This window comes from Urocampus carinirostris, chromosome 20, assembly GCF_059441175.1.
Source record: "Urocampus carinirostris isolate Australia breed hairy pipefish chromosome 20, RoL_Ucar_1.0, whole genome shotgun sequence".
Lineage (NCBI taxonomy): Eukaryota > Metazoa > Chordata > Actinopteri > Syngnathiformes > Syngnathidae > Urocampus > Urocampus carinirostris.
Genome location: NC_142368.1, coordinates 27,540,772 through 27,557,209, shown reverse-complemented (window position 1 = coordinate 27,557,209; position 16,438 = coordinate 27,540,772). Strand labels below are relative to the sequence as shown.

Sequence of the window (16,438 nt, the reverse complement as noted above, 5' to 3'; positions counted from 1 at the left end):
GAACCTACTTTGGAACCCAACATTCAGTTTTGAACCCTAACATTGAGCTCCAACCATGGTTTCCAGCCCTAACCACGTTTCAACCCGTAACCTAAACCTATTCTGGACCGCTACAATCAGTTTAAAACCCTAACATCAGGGATGTGATTGAGGTGAGGAGAAAAAGTCTGAAACCTAGCCGGGGGTTTGGGGACCCAGGGCAAAGCTCCTGGGTTTTAAGCAATTTACTTGTCCAAAACCATGCTTAAATACATAATTTAACATCTTTATAAGATTTAAATAACAAATAATATAAATAATAATAATAATTTGCCCACATACCTGATTTTTTTTGTAAATACTGCAAGGTCAGTTCAAATGCAGTTCAGACCCTGCAGCTTGTGCAACGATGTGGCCAATTTATGCAATTTTTCTAACGGCCACCAGGGTGCGCCAGAGCAATAAAGGAAAGAGAGAGACAGTCGGATTTGTTTGCTACGCAAGGGAAAAAGTCGGAATTCCGACTATCGTCGGAAAAATCACATCCCTGTAACATGGAGATCAAACCCTAGTTCCTAGCCCTAACCCAGCTTCAAATTGTAACCCTAGCTATAAACCTATTTTTGAATCCTATATTCTGTTAGAAGCCGACCATGGAGCTCAAACCCAAGTTACTTGCCCTAACCCCGTTTATAATTATAACCCTACCTTTAAACCCAACATTCAGAACCCTAACACTGAGCTAAAACCATAGTACCCAGCCCTAACAGTTTTAAACCTTAACCGTAGCTCTATACCTACTCTAGGCCCCTTAATTCGGTTTAGAATCTTAACATGGAGCTCAAACACTAGTTCCTAACACGACGCCTAACTCTAGCTGTAACCCTAGCTACATCCCCTATCCAAACCCTAAATTCAGTTTAATACCGTAAGGAACCTAAACCTTAGTTTCTAACCCTAGCTCTATTTCTGTTTTTGAGCCATAAAACAGGTTTAAAAAAGCTTATTTGAAGCCCAACACCGAACCCAAGAAACACGGCAACTGTTTCATGCATATATAAGCATTTCACCAAGAATACAAACACTTGTCAAACCTTAAAAACACAATATCAAAATTCACGAATTTTCATGGATTTCAACCACCCGTACGAACCCTGTATCCACCGCTCCTGTAATATTAAAATATGTAAAGCTTCTGTGATATACAGTTCATAAGCATTCGTATTATTGAAACTTATGTGCAAAGCATGCACGGAGGCGTGTAATTATGGCACACATAAATCCCAGACTGACTGAACGAAGTGTTTATACAGAACGGTGCCGCAGAAAATAACTAAAATATATTTAAAATAAAAAATAGCAATGAAAATAAACTTGTCAATGCACCGAATGTGGACTCTTAACAGGCGATTAGCGTTTACAAAGTGTATGCCTAAATATTCCCCATAAAAAAAGCTTCACGTAAAATACTAAAATTAACAAATCCTAAAGAATTATACTTGCCTGATTGTTTTGGTGGACGAAAGCAACCAAAAATTTGTTTTTACGTTACAGTTTACACATGGTCATTTACGCCGATCACCAGGAAGCCGCCATGCTTATTGACGTCATCCGACGTCACATTCAAAGGAAAAAAATATCTTTCTTCATATAATAAAACGTTATCAGTAAATATCAAAATAAATGAATATAAAATGCATTTACAATAACATTGTAACGATTTTCAAGCCCATAAAGTTTGAATCCGAAAATAAAGACAATCTATTCCGGTATTTGGTTTGCTATACTAAATTGGCTAACTTCCGTTGTTTACGGAAGAAGCCCATTTGCCGAGACGTTTGTTCGTAATCACATTTTTTAACCAAAACGATCCTTTTTTTATTTTCTAAAGAAAAAAATGTGCAACGGCTGCGTGCAAAAAGAATACCCCGATCGGGTACGTTATTTATTTTGTTTATACAACTTTGGATCAACAAGGGGTCGAAAGGGTGCTTGAAATCCTTGAAAATGCTTGAATATTAATGTTCTGTTTTCAAGGATTGAAACGTGCTTGATTTTGGGGTGATTTGCTTACAGTTGCTCGAAATGTTGCCATGGTTCTCAACAAGTTTGCGCAACCCTTTAAGTTAGAAATAATACTCGTACCCGATTCTATGTTCAGGGTTTTGGGGTGCTGAGCACCCATAGCATGGGAAGGAAAACTACAGCTTGCGGGCCACACGCGGGTGCGTCAGGTATTTTCATCCGGTCTGCCCTAACAAAAATGGTCAATATATTTTGCCAATATAATTAATAGTACATTTAGTACGACTAATACAAACTGTTTTTGGTGCCAATTTTGTTCCCAATGTCCCTGTGTGTGTTTGCAACAAAAATACAGGTACTGCTACAGTAATACTACAAAAATAATTATAAAATTTAGTGCTTAAAAATAGGGACCTGGTATGTTACTTTAAGACCTATAGAAATACTATAAAAATACTACTACAGTAAATCCAATAATACTAAAGAAATAATACAGAGATACCCATATTGAAATACTTTAAAAATACTTTTTTTAAAAATACCACAAAAATACCACTTTAGTAACACTTTAATATAAAAATACTTATACATAAATATTACGACAGAAATACTAAATGGTTGAAAGGACTCCATTTTATATAATGCTTTTCAAGCCACTGACAACTTCCCAGAGTGCTTTACTATTCCATAAAAATTATTTTCTATCACGGATACAGGTATTTTGGGACAAGTTAGCTGTCGCTCTTTCCTGTTTCGGTGGATCCGCCCCCGATTGTTTATTCAATCAGAAGGCGCGGGGTGGGTAGAAGGAGGGGAGCAGTAGGAGGAAAGAGAGAGAGTCTCCGCCACGTGAGACCTTAATAATCACCTTGTCGAATGAAAATAATGCTGATATCGGTCGCCGTTAAATTAGCAAATATCGGTGTTGATAATTGGCCAGCCTGACAATCGGTCGACCTCTAGTAAATATACATCCCAAGGATCAAAGATGATCCCAGTAGTTTCGCTTTGCCAGTGGATTTCTTCTTCGCCCCCCATTAACGGAAGCTGGCAGTAGTTTGTATGGCATTGTCTTTTGAAGCATCATAGCCCCTTATGGGTCGCGCATTATGAAATGTCATATGTCATGATTAATGCATGTGCATAATTAAAAATGGCACATTCAATCGCAGATATATTTGTGGCTCTGCAAAATACATGATTTACACAGTATTTCCTCTTAAAATGCTACTAGAAAAATTGGAAAATTATCAACTAATGTTTTTTTTGGGCCCTTAATCACAAGAAGTATCAAAAGGCTCAAATGAAAATAGCAAAAGTTATACCAATATACAAACATGGAAACAAGCACATTTTTACAAACTATAGACCGGTATCTCTGCTTCCTCAGTTCTCTAAAATATTAGAGAGACTTTACAATAATAGACTAGAACTATTTGTAGATAAATATAAATTGATTAATGAAAGTCAATATGGTAGAGCAAACAGATCAGCAACAATGGCAATTATTGATGCAGTAGAAGAAATCACCCATAGTATAGAAAAGAAGAGATACGCAGTCGGGGTATTTATTGACTTAAAAAAAGCATTTGATACCATTAATCATAATATACTATTAAAAAAACTGGAAAGATATGCCATCAGGGGAGTGGCTTTGCAATGGAATAAAAGTTATTTGACGGGAGGAAGCAATATGTAAAAATGGGAGAATTTTCATCTGAATATTTGGACATCTGTTGTGGAGTACCGCAGGGTTCTATCCTGGGACCAAAGTTATTTAATTTATATATTAACGATATTTTTAATGTTTCAAAGCTATTGAAAATAGTAATATTTGCAGACGACACTAACATTTTCTATTCAAATGATAACTATATTGATTTGGTAACCTGTATTAATCGTAAACTAATTAACCTAAAAGTATGGATGGATATAAATAAATTATCTTTACATTTAAATAAAACCAAAGTAATATCCTTTGGTAATCGTAAGGCAAATCAAGATTTAAAAGTAAAAATGGATGGTGTCGCAATAGACATTGTATCAGAAATTAAGTTTTTAGGGGTCATAATAGACAATAAATTAAGTTGGAAAACACACATCAGACACATACAAACTAAGGTATCTAAAAGCATTTCAATAATTAAAGCCAAATTTCTTTTAAATTATAATGCATTGTATTTATTATATTGTTCTCTCGTTCTGCCATATTTAACATATTGTGCAGAAGTCTGGGGCAATAATTACAAAAGTTCACTACAGCCCCTTTTTATCCTTCAAAAACGTGCAATAAGAACCATACACAGGGTAGGATATCGGGATCATACCAATATTTTATTCATGCAGTCCAAATTATTAAAATTGGATGATTTAATACAATTTTTCACTTCACAACTGTTATTTAAGGTCAACGAAAACATAGTGCCAGAAAACATACAAAAATTATTCACTCGGAAAGAGGGAAATTATAACTTGAGGGGCTGTGGTGAATTCAAAATCCCAAAGGTGAGAACAACCAGGAAAAGTATGTGTGTGTCTGTGTGTGGAGTCAGACTTTGGAACAATTTGCAAAATGATATCAAACAATGTCCAACTATCCATGTGTTCAAATTTAAATACAAAAAAGCATTACTGGAGAAATACAGGGATGAAGAAAATGGGATATGAGAGAGATTGTAAATACTGCATTTTAAACTATGGTTAACTTGTTGTTATTGTTGCTATTATTATATCAGAACTGTTATTTGAGTATTGTGTTTATTTTTATTTTTATTATCACTGGTGCCGCAGTGACATTATGCGCATTATGACGTTGAGGGATGGGTATTGCGAAGATTAGTGTATAAAATATGTGATTATTGTAACTATTATAATTATTGATATCTGACCTATGTAATATGTATATCCATGAGATTTTGTTGCATTGGACACAAGAGGAGCTATCTATAAAATGTATTTAATAGGGAAGATAAAGGGGTAGGAAAAATAAGCATCTGCTTCTGACTACCCCTTTTCGAACATGTTATGTGACATTATTCTGTTGTTGACTCATTGTTTTTGTCCTGTTTTTATTTTTATGTTCGAAATAAAAGTTTTCATTCATTCATTCATTCAAGGCTGCACAAAGGGCAAGGCAAGGAAATACTCAAAAAACCTCAGCATGAGGAGAATGAACCGACATCATCAAAATCAAGTACAGGTCCTTCTAAAACAAATAGCATATTGTGATAAAGTTCATTATTTTCCAAAGTGTAATGATAAAAATGAAACTCTCATATATTTTGGATTCATTGCACACCAACTGAAATATTTCAGGTCAATCGGTTTAATATTAATGAGCTGGATGTACAGCTCACGAAAACCCAATATTCCCATGTAAAAAAATTAGCATATCAGAAAAGGGTGCTCTTAACGAGCTAGTGACCTAATCGTCTGTGTCATTGAGTCTACTCTACACACCTGCAAATGACTCCTCAGGCAGAGTTCATTTTACCTCTGAAAAGTGATGGGTCCCCGGGACTCGCATGCTCAAAAATCTATGGGTCCCAACAGAGATCTATGAGTCCCCAAAATATAGTGTTGAAATTGTTAATAGGCGACAAATATATAATATAAATCTATATTTTCATTAACCATCACGCTTAATTGGTAATACAAAGCAGTTATCACTTCAGATTTTTCAGTTCACAAAAATATTGTACACTATACAAAAAAAATACTGCAATATTGAAATATTATTCTATATATTAGTCTATATATTCATGCAGTTTTAATCATCACAGTTAATTGGTAATACAAAGCAGTTATCACTTCAGATTTTTCAATTCATATATTCTAAGTGCACCTACTTAAGCTGGTGTTGTGTTGCGATATTGAGGCGGTTTCGCTTTTTTGTGAGGATGCCATTTTGGACACTGACACCCCTCTCACAATCTGCATTATGTATGGCTGATGTCACTGCAAGCTGTGCCAACAGAATGAGATTTGGAAAATCCTCCTTGTAAAAATTGATTATACTGCTCCACAGACTTCTGTAGCCTCCATTATCATCCTCCTCATAGCGTAACCAGGAATATAATTTAGTCCATTTTTGCAGAAAAGTCCTTTTCTTGCTAGGAGTATTCTTTTGTTTATTTTCTTTCATTGAATCGTTTGCTTCAACACACGTGTTTTCCTTGCCTCTGCGACCTTCTGAAGAATTTCTCCGCCGTTTTTTCGTGCCGGGATTATTGCTGTTGTTATCATTCTCTGCATTAGGTTTCGACTTATTACTGACACTGAAGAAATTACCAATTTTGTGTTGATTTGCACCTAATACTAACTTTTTTCGGAGGCATACTTCTCTTTCACTCGACGACAAGCACCACAACAATGACTTGTTTGCTGAGATCGGCGTGCGGATGAAAACTCGAACCGCGAGACCAAAACAACAATGTCAGATCTGCCTGACGAAAAGTTCGGAGTGCTGTAAATACTTGTTAAAAAAATGTAATCGGGTAATAATGCCAATTTTGTGTCAAAAACGTAGCGTCCTGGGGACGCATGTTGATTTGACACAATGCGTCCCCAGCAAAAATGATGCGTCTAGGACAAACGAGAACACTGCTGAGGGTGTTAAAAACTCCCTGCCTGGTTCATTACCCTAAACCGCAATCATGGGTAAGACTTCTGACCTGACTTCAGTCCAGAAGGCCGCCATGACACCATCAAGCAAAAGAGTAAGACACAAAAAAAAATATCTGAGCAAATAGGCTTTTTCCAGAGTGCTGTTTTAAGGCATCTCAGTGGGAAGTCTGTGGGAAGAAAAAAGGGTGGCAGAAAACGCTGCACAACCAAAAGAGGTGACCACATCCTAATGGAAATTGTGAATGGACGTTTTCAGACCTTCGGGGACCTGAGGAAGCAGTGGACTGAGCCACAGTGCACAGGTGTGTGGAGGAAATGGGCTACAGGTGCCGCATTCCCCAGTTCAAACCACTTTTGAACCAGAAACAGCAACAGAAATGGCTGACCTGAACAACACTGGACGGCTCAGTGGAGTATTTTTTTCCGGATGAAAGCAAATTTTGCAAGTCCTTCGGAAATCAAGGTGCCAGAGTCTGGAGGAAGACTCGGGAGAAGGAAATGCCAAAATGCCTTAAGTCCAGTGTCAACTACCTAGAGTCAGTGATGGTCTGGGGCGTCATGTCAGCTGCTGGTGTTGGTGCACTGGGTTTTATCAAGGGCAGAGTAAATGCAGCTTGCTATCAGGAGATTTTGGAGGAGCTCATGCTTTCCATCTGCTGAAAAGCTTTGTGGAGAAGATAATTGTATTTTTCGGCATGACCCGGTAGCTGCTCACAGTACCAAAACCACTGACAGCCTGACAACTATAGCTGAGAGACGGGCACTGAAAAAGCTGCGGTCAATCAAGGACAATTCATCACATCCACTACAAAGCATCATCTCCAAACGGAAGAGCAGCTTCAGCGACAGACTGCTGTCACAGTCTTGTTCCACGGACAGACTGAGGAGATCATTTCTTCCTCATGCCATGAAGCTCTGTAACTCCACCCGGGGGAGTAAAAGCCCACATTAAACCACACCCCCACATTGCATATTACCCTATTTTTATTACAGTGTGTATTTTATGTAGCACTATTTAAATACTCAATATCAACACGTTGCACTGGGTATTTATATATTCCTTTTACATTATTATTGTTTTCTTTTCAACACAAGGATACTGCTGGAAGTGTGAATTTCCCTACGGGGATGAATAATCTACCTACCTACCTACCTACCTACCTACCTACCTACCTACCTACCTACCTACCTACCTATCTACCTATCTATCTATCTATGCAAGCATTGTGGGCCTCCATAACACCTCAGCAGTTCCACAGGCTGATTGCTTCCATGTCGCATTGAAGCACTCATTTCTGCGAATGGATTACCGACCAAGTATTCATTTCATAAATGAACAAAATTTGAAGGTTGACTGTTTTTTAAAAATTAAAAACCCTTTTTTTAATTCATCGGATGAAATGTGCTAATGATTTGAGATAGGGATTTTTGTTTTTTTCCTTAATATATCTGCCAAAATAATATTAAATCAATAAAAGACTTAAACTACTTCAGTTGTGTGTTATGAATCTAAAATATGTGAGTCAAATGTTCATCAGTACAATACGGAAAATTAACATTTCATGAACACATTTTTTTAAAAGTACCTGTATATTTAATATAAAGTGGATGTCAGTTGTATTCACCCATATATTGTGTAAGTCTATGTTCCTCAACACACCTTTTTAGACAAAAGCTTTGTAACAGACACACTATAGAGCAGGATTCGCCAACCTGGTGCCCTAGGACACCCAGGAGTCCCCTGAGGACTGCTGAGGTGGCTAGCACACCGGTTCTGAAAATACCCCACCAGTGCTGGGTTATTTTTATTTTCTGGTAAATTGATTTATTTTGTGGTTGACTGAGTCAAATTAACCCTACTTTTCATTCCTTCCTTCCTTTTTCTTACTCTCTTTCTTTCTCCCTACTTTATTTTTCTTTCTCTCCTTTTCTTTTTCTCTCTCTTTCTCACGCCCTCTCTCTAACTCTCTTATTCTCCCTTTTCCCTTTTCTCTTTCTCCCTCCTTTATTGTCTTGTTCTTTCTCTATTTCTTTCTCTCTCCTTTATTACTCTTTCTCCCTCTCTTGCTCCCTCTCTCACTCTTTTCTCTCTTGCTCTTTGTTTCTTTTTCCCTCTTTTATCATTCTTTCTCTTTTCTTCTATTCTTCATCTCCATTTTATACCTCTCTTTCTCTTCCTCTTTTTCTCTCTCTTACTCTCCCATTATTTGTTTGTGCTTTCTTGCTCTCTTTCTCCTCTTTTTCTCCTTTTATCTTTATTTGTTTCTTTCTCTCTTACTGTGTCTCTCTTTCTTACTAATTATTTCTCCCTTCTTTTTCTTTCTCTTTCACTCTGCATTTATTTTTCTTTCTCTCTCTGTTTCTTATTTCTTTCATCAACAAGATGAATATAGCACAGGATAAGTTATTACTTATAAATGCAAATCACACTGGGTACCCTTTGTGCTAATAAGTAGCAAAAGGCAGCTCGACGCTCGAAAAAGCTTGGAGACCCCTGGTGTGGAGGAATCAACTTTGTGACTTTGAACTTTAATATAACGTTTTTATTTCTTAACCCCTGAAAAATAATTGCCACTATTCTGATTTTATTGATTCAGGGCCGCACTTGTCTGGAGAACGGCTCCTACCTTATGAACTTCACGGGCTGCGCTCAATGTCATCGCAGGGACTTCGTATTAATCTCTAACAAAGACACAGAAGACGTTGACGGGGAGGAGATTGTCACTTACGATCGTAAATCAGTTTTGTATTATTTTTTTTCTGTGTTTCTCCTTAAGGGTTCATATGGGTGCTTGAAATCCTCCAAAAAAACTTGAATTTTAATGTTGTGTTTTGAAGGTCAAGCAAATGCTTAAATTTGTGTGAAGTGCTTGTAAATGCTTGAAATTGTTGCCATAGCTGTGTTTCTTGGTAGTCCAACTCATTAGATTGAGCAAAAAATAAGAAAATTGAAAATAGTGTGTGAAATTGACGCCAACACCCCTGCTCTGGTGGGTTGTCTTTAGGGCGTTGTCATGTGAAGCGTCACCGCCCCCTAAACCCCCTATGTTCCGTTCCGGAGCCTTTGTTTTGAAAATGCTGGTTTACTAGTGATCCCAAGAGCCAAGAAGAGATCCGCAGGTTTGAGAGCGTTCTCCATTCGGGCCCCACTGCTGTGGAATGCTCTTCACCCTGAGATTCAATCTGCAACCTCAGTAGAAATATTTAAATCTAAGCTTAAAACACACTTCTACTCTATAGCATATGAATAACCTATATTTTATGTTGATAATATGTGTATTATTTGCCCTCATGTAGGTTTTAGATGAGGAGATGGTGTCATAATAGTCTGTAGTTTGCAATAGTCTTTGATCTGTGCAGCCCTTTGAGACTCTTTGTGATTACGGGCTATACAAATAATAATGACTTGACTCGACTATTGTTCTCACCCAAGGGGACAGCTCTGTTTGGAAAACCGGGCTTTTTTGTCCCGGCTTCCAAACAGCTCCTCAGATTTTTTAAATTTAATTTTTTTTGGGGATATATTATCAATAATAATAAAACATTCTTCACCAACTTATTTATTCATTACGGTAGTAATTTCTTATGTTTTGCAGGGGATCCCTGGAAAACACATATGCTTGAATTTTCCATGAAAAGGGTGTACTGACCCTGCTTGTTCCTTTGCTAAGTTGTGTTCCACTTGTTTGAGTTTAGGTCAAAAGTGAGCTGTTAATTGTAAGAAGATGTGACGTTCCATTCCTATTTCCGAATCAATGTTGTTTTTCTTCCAGATGTTTGTATAAACTGTGATCACGTCATCGCCAGGCACGAATATACTTTCTCTGTTGTTGATGACGAAATTCAGGTAAGCCAAAACTACTTTAGAAGTTTGGAACATATGCATATTCCATGATAGTAGAGTGCTTTTGCTTTTTTCTCACGTTCTCTCTCTCTTTCCCACTCCCTTTCCTTCCCTCACTCTTTTTCCTCCTCACTCCTTTTCTCGCTCCTTCCCCATTTACTTTCTCACTCTCTCTCCCTCTCTCTTTCTCTACCTGTTACTCTCTCTTGCTGTTTCCTTTTACTTTTTTTCTCACTAACTCTTTCTCTCTTTTTCTCTTTCCTTATCATCTCTTCCCCTCTCTCTAACTCTTTCTTTCTCTCTTTTTTTCTCTTTCCCTCTCTTTCGCTCTTCATTTTTGTCACTTTCTGTCTCTTTGCCACTTAGTCTTTCTCTCTTTGTCATGCTCTCTTTCTCTCTCTCTCTCTCTCTCTCTCTCTCTACCTTTATTGCTGCTTTTCTCTTCTCTCATTCTTCTGATGCTTCTTTCCTTCTCACTTTTTCTCTTTTTATTTTTTCCTTTTTCTCTGTATGTCTTTTTCCCTTTCCTCCTTTATTTCTCCCTTTATTGTGCTCTCTTTATTTCTCTCACTCTCTCCCCTTTTTCTGTCTCTTTCAACTTGTCTTTCTCCTACTTTGTTTTCCCTTTTATCTCTCTTTTTATCTTTCTCTCTCTCTCTTTCTCTCACTTTTTCTCCCTTTCTCTTTCCTTTTGTCTTTGTCTTTAATGTACTAGTCTGGCCCTTTTTCTAGCATATGGCCCCCAGCTAAAAAGAGTTTGAGACACTGGTTGTGGATAAAAAATAAAATCTTAAGAATCAACAACATGTTAGACACAATTGTGATGAGAAACCAAATTTATTCAACACATTATATTGTTCACAGTTCACAGATCCCATAACCGCATGGGTTGTTGCACCAGTGAGGATGCAACTCTGGACAGCTTTCCACCGTTGACAGTCCCTGGCCTGTTCTTAGGCCGTGGCAAAGTTTGCCACCAATCCATTCCTTAATGTTGTCGGCCCAGTTCTTTTTCGGTCTTCCTCTCCTCCTGCCCCATAGACTGTGCCTAGGAGAATTATCTTGGCCAGTCATGATTGTCTTGTGACATGACCATACCACTGAAGTTTCTGTTTGCGCACAGTTGACAACAGTTTTTCGTAGGGTTTAACGCGTCCTCTGTTTTGTTTGTCACATGGGTTAAGTAGCTGATACCTAGAAGTTTCCTGTAGCATTGCATCTTCATGGCCAGGACTCTCTTTGCAGTTTTGCTGTGATAGTCCATGTCTCTCAAGTGTAGAGAAGAATAGAATATAATACAATACAATAGAATAGAATATACCTTTATCATCATTGTTACAAAATGGGTTGATCATATTGTGACAACGAAATTAGACGTGGCACTCCTGTTCACATTTTACTGTGAGTATGAAAAAAACAAAACAAAAAAGTAAAAGATAAACTAGACAATTCCCGCGGCAGTTGTAAGAGATTGATCTGGAAGATGATACGGGGATAAAGCATAAAGTTTTCAATTGGGAGAGTTGTATTTGTACATTTTTACTTCGTTCTGTAAAATCGTTTTTATCCGTTCCAACACCCTGAATGTTTAACATGAACGTAAACATGAAGCTAACCCAGGCTAATCGTATGTTCGCGTTAGCGTAATCTTCCGTACGAAAGATTACGCTAACATGAACGTGTAAAAATCGAAAAAAGGATTATGAATAGCATTTCTTACCTTTGTGGTGGACAGTGGGGAGAGAAAAATCCTCAAAAGTTTTTCAACCCCCTCCAAAACTTGCGGCAGTTGCTTGCTTATAGCGCTAACTTCCTTAGCCGCATCACTCAATTTCACAGCCTCCTTATTCTTTACTATCGTACTGATTGTAGATTTAGCCATGCTGTATTCACTAGCAAGATCGGAAATTCGTACACCTCTTTCATATTTAGCTATTATGTCTTTCTTAAAGGCAATAGTTGGACGATCAACTTGTCTTTTTTCACCTGTCCTGCTTGCACCGACCTTCTTCGGAGGCATAATTAGGGGCTAAAACACCCGTACGCCGCTCAGCATCGCACCCTAGCGTACCGGCGTTCGAACTCCGATTTTTTGACCGAACAGTAAAGCAAGAATTTCTCGAAATTTTTGGTCGAACACCGATTTGTCCGAACTGAGAGGCGTTCGAAAACCGAGTTTCCACTGTAAATATAAAATACTAAAATACTAGACAATTCCTGCGGAAATTGTAAGAGTTGTGATTGATCTGGCAGATGTTGGTGGAGAACCGGTAGTTGTTAGCATTATGAGTTAGCATAAAGTTTTTAACTCAGAGAGATGTATTTGTAATTTTTAACTTGGTTCTGTGGGGGGACCCCCTCCCCCACAACCCCACACACCCCCGGTGCTGGCAAGTGCAGTTGAGATGGGCCCATAACCATTAGCGACAAGGATATGCCGTGTGGAGGTCTAAAACTCACATTCATGGTAATAACATAGTAATAACACTGTTATTACACTTTAAAAACTTTTAAAATATACATGTTCAAATAGAATGGGCCGTTCGATTTGAGTTGGCCCATCCGGAATCCATTGAGCCCATTCATTTTGCTGATTCGTTAGCATGTGGCCATTAGCATAATTTTTTAGCATGAAGCAGTTAGTATTCAGCCATTAGCATCACTTTTTAGCATGTATCCATTAGCATAACTCATCAACATGTACCCATTAACATAGTTTGTAAATATGAAGTTGTTAAAATATATCCATCACCATAATTTTTTAGCATCAAGCAGTTAGCATTTAGCCGTTAGCATCACTTTTTAGCGTGTCTCCATTAGCATAACTCATCAACATGTATCCATTAATAATATAATAATAATTTCCTTGTATTGTCATTCTGTGTAACAATGTACACAGAACGAAATGTCGATTGCACCTGACCCGTTGTAGCGAGCCGATGCAGCCGCAGCCAACAGAGGGCGCCGCCGACCACTTTTTAAGTCTTAGGAATGACTCGGCCGGGGCGCGAACCACCGACCTCCCAGTCTCAAAGCGGGCGCCTTACCATCTAGGCTACTGAGCTGGTAGCAGATTGAGCAACATCCTAATACAGAGGCCTTGATGTTTTTGTGCACCAAGAATCCCACACCATACATGTGCTTGTTAGTGTCTCCACTATAGTAGAAAACATGGCCCCCATCAGTTGTCATTTCTGGGAAGGTTTTCCCATCTAGTCTTGAAAAAAAAATACAAAAGTTCCCAAGAGTATCTTTCCATCTCTTAAGTGAGTTCTTTCAATTTTTCTTGTTGGTTCAAGGTGTGGACGTTCCATTTGGCATCGGTAAAGGTGTTCCTGCCACGCAATTTAGGTGTCTTTCTCCCAGTCACACACTTATCACCTCTGCCTGGTAGTTGGCGGCAGGCGAGGTCCCTTTTAACCCGGGTGACGACTGAGTGAGTTGTTGTTGTCCATCATGTAGTGGGTCTTGGGCAAGTACAGCCTGGCGGCACTGATTCATCTCCAGAACGTTTTTTGGGTTGGGGTTTGCTCCCCCACATGAAAAAGATAGCACTGGTTTCCACGGTTACCAGTAGCTGGAGAAGCAACCTGAACTGACTTTGCGTACACAAAAAAATAAAACTAACTAACATCACACACACACTTTCTCCATACACTGTATAAGTGTAGAAGCAAGCTCACTCAAATAAAGACAATTAATTCATGGCATTAAGTGTTACAATTGCTTTTATATCCACCTTACTCATTTTTTTCCCTCCAGGAATACTCGATGCTTTGCATGCTGTGCGGAAAGGCAGAGGACTCGGTCAGTGTGTTGCCAGATGAACCCCAACAGTCGGCTTCTCTCTTCTAAAATTTAGAATACAGAAAATAACACCGTTGATTGATTCTGATATATTTGTTGTGAAGCATTTTTGAATTTCAGAAAATACATAACTAATGCATGTTTATCTGGAACATGTATTTTGACTACTCCACTATAAATTCAGGCTTTTTTATGATATAAAATAAAGGCGACAGTTATGATGTAGGAGACTACAATGCTTCAAATACATTATCTCCTAGTCCCTCCCAACCACAAACTCTGCCAAAACAAGGAAGAACCTCGAAAGACCAACAATTTGTTTACAAAAGTGTGCTATACTAGGCCTTAAGGACTGACATTCCCTTCAGCTACAGGAAGGGACCAGACTCTCAAACTGTATAATAAAGTTTTGTGCCCCGAGACTGTTCATTTGTAATCAAAAGAACCAATTAAATGCCTATGTATGTCATCATATGATTCATGCCAGAGATTTATTTCGTTGGCCCCTCAGCGAGGAAGCCTGGCGCAATCCAATCACAAGTCTTGGATGGTCTTCCCCTCTCAAAAGCTGCAGCCGATGGAATGTGCATGGGAAGGAAAGACCTTGTTTTTCGCAATGCGCTGACTCTTCCCCCACGTGATGCTTTTTCTGAACAAAAGGTCCAAGATACATTTTTTGCTACACAGTCTTGGTACTAGGTATGAATATTATTCTGACATGCTATGAAGTTACCATGTCACAGCTACAGAATTGCCCTCTCCTCCTCATTGACATAGCAAGTTATCTTGTCAATGATGTCCTTTGTTTTTTATGATTTGATTTTCTTGCCATGTAAATAAATCATAGTTTGTTTAGAATCAAACCATATTGCATTATTTATTTGTATGTCTATATATTTGCCTTTGGATTGATCAATATCAATGAACTGCAAAATAGGTAAAAGGCTGAAATACAATATGTATGGAGGATTACTTCATAATAAATTCTAGACTATTTCTGATGATGGATCGTCAGCCCCACTTTGCTCAATACACCATCCATTATCTGCACCGCTTTTCCTCAGTAGGGTCGCGGGGCCCTTAAAATCAATGAAAAAGAATTTCCAAATTGCACAGGACTTTTTTTTTAGACAATTAGTATATCATGAGTTATTTTTGTAATGCAATTTAATAAAAACAAAAGATGTCAGACATTCTGTATTGATTAAAAATCAACTAAAATGCTATTATTTTATCATTTTTATATTGCTGATCATGGCTTGCTGCCTAGTAGTATATACGTCTTCAGGCTATTCTAAAATTTTAACCCTCGTGTTGTCTTAGGAATTGGCACCACTAACTGTTGTTAGCAGGTCAATTTTGACCTGCGGTTTACCTTAGTCCTGACAGACAAAAACAAAGAAATATTTTTTGATGTAGTTAATACTAATCCTAACAAACATTCATCCATAACCATATATTCCCACCCCCTTTTTTATTAATGAATATATTTGGAGACATCAACATGCAACATCCTTCCATCCATTATTTGCACCGCTTATCCTCAGTAAGGTTGCAGGGGTGCTGGAGCCCATCCCAGCTATCTTCTGGCAGTGGGGAGGGGACACCCTCAACTGGTTGCCAGTCAGTCACAGAGCGCTCATTCGCACCTAGGGGCAATTCGTAACGGCCAATTAACCTGACATGCATGTTTTTGGAATGTGGAAGGAAACAGGAGTGCCCGGAGGAAACCCACGCAAGCACGGGGAAAACATACAAACCACGCACAGGAAGGTTGGTAGCTGGATTTGATATGACCTCAGAACTGTGCTGGACACGCTAACCACTCAGCCGCTGTACCACCTCAACATGCAACATTTCTTTTGAAACAGTCTCCACAAATTGGATATGAAATCATAATTAAAGCAAAATAGGTTCTTGTTTCAAGCACTTAATTTAAGATTTTGATTCGTAATATTACTGTAGTTTTTCATTTTTGTTGTATTTCCGTAGTATTTCTGTAGTAGGTTTTTTTTTTGTGGTCATATTTCTAGTATTTTCATAGTACAATTTTTTATAGTTTTGTAGGGGCGGCAGTAGCTCAGGAGGCACGGTGCGTGTCTTTTTGACTGAGATGGTTCAATATCAAACTCCTGAGAGTAAAATGTCGAAGTGTCC

General features: G+C 38.2%; 2 protein-coding genes across 5 annotated transcripts in view; one reads left to right on the top strand and one right to left on the bottom strand.

Annotated features, from left to right (window-relative positions):
* Window positions 1–1,778: 1,778 nt before the first annotated feature.
* Window positions 1,779–15,124, top strand: churc1 (churchill domain containing 1). Its single transcript, XM_088324594.1, has 4 exons — window positions 1,779–1,915; window positions 9,228–9,363; window positions 10,404–10,477; window positions 14,237–15,124. The coding sequence occupies exons 1-4, from the start codon at window positions 1,877–1,879 to the stop codon at window positions 14,327–14,329; spliced, it is 342 nt and encodes a 113-aa protein (XP_088180720.1). The 5' UTR covers window positions 1,779–1,876; the 3' UTR covers window positions 14,330–15,124.
* Window positions 14,185–16,438, bottom strand: part of ttbk2b (tau tubulin kinase 2b) — a 64,420-nt gene continuing 62,166 nt past the window's right edge. For all 4 annotated transcript variants that reach the window (XM_088324589.1, XM_088324591.1, XM_088324590.1 and 1 more), the window contains one exon: window positions 14,185–14,325. In XM_088324589.1, coding sequence (XP_088180715.1) covers window positions 14,283–14,325 — 43 coding nt within the window. In that variant the 3' untranslated portion in view covers window positions 14,185–14,282. The remainder of the gene's footprint in view (window positions 14,326–16,438) is intronic.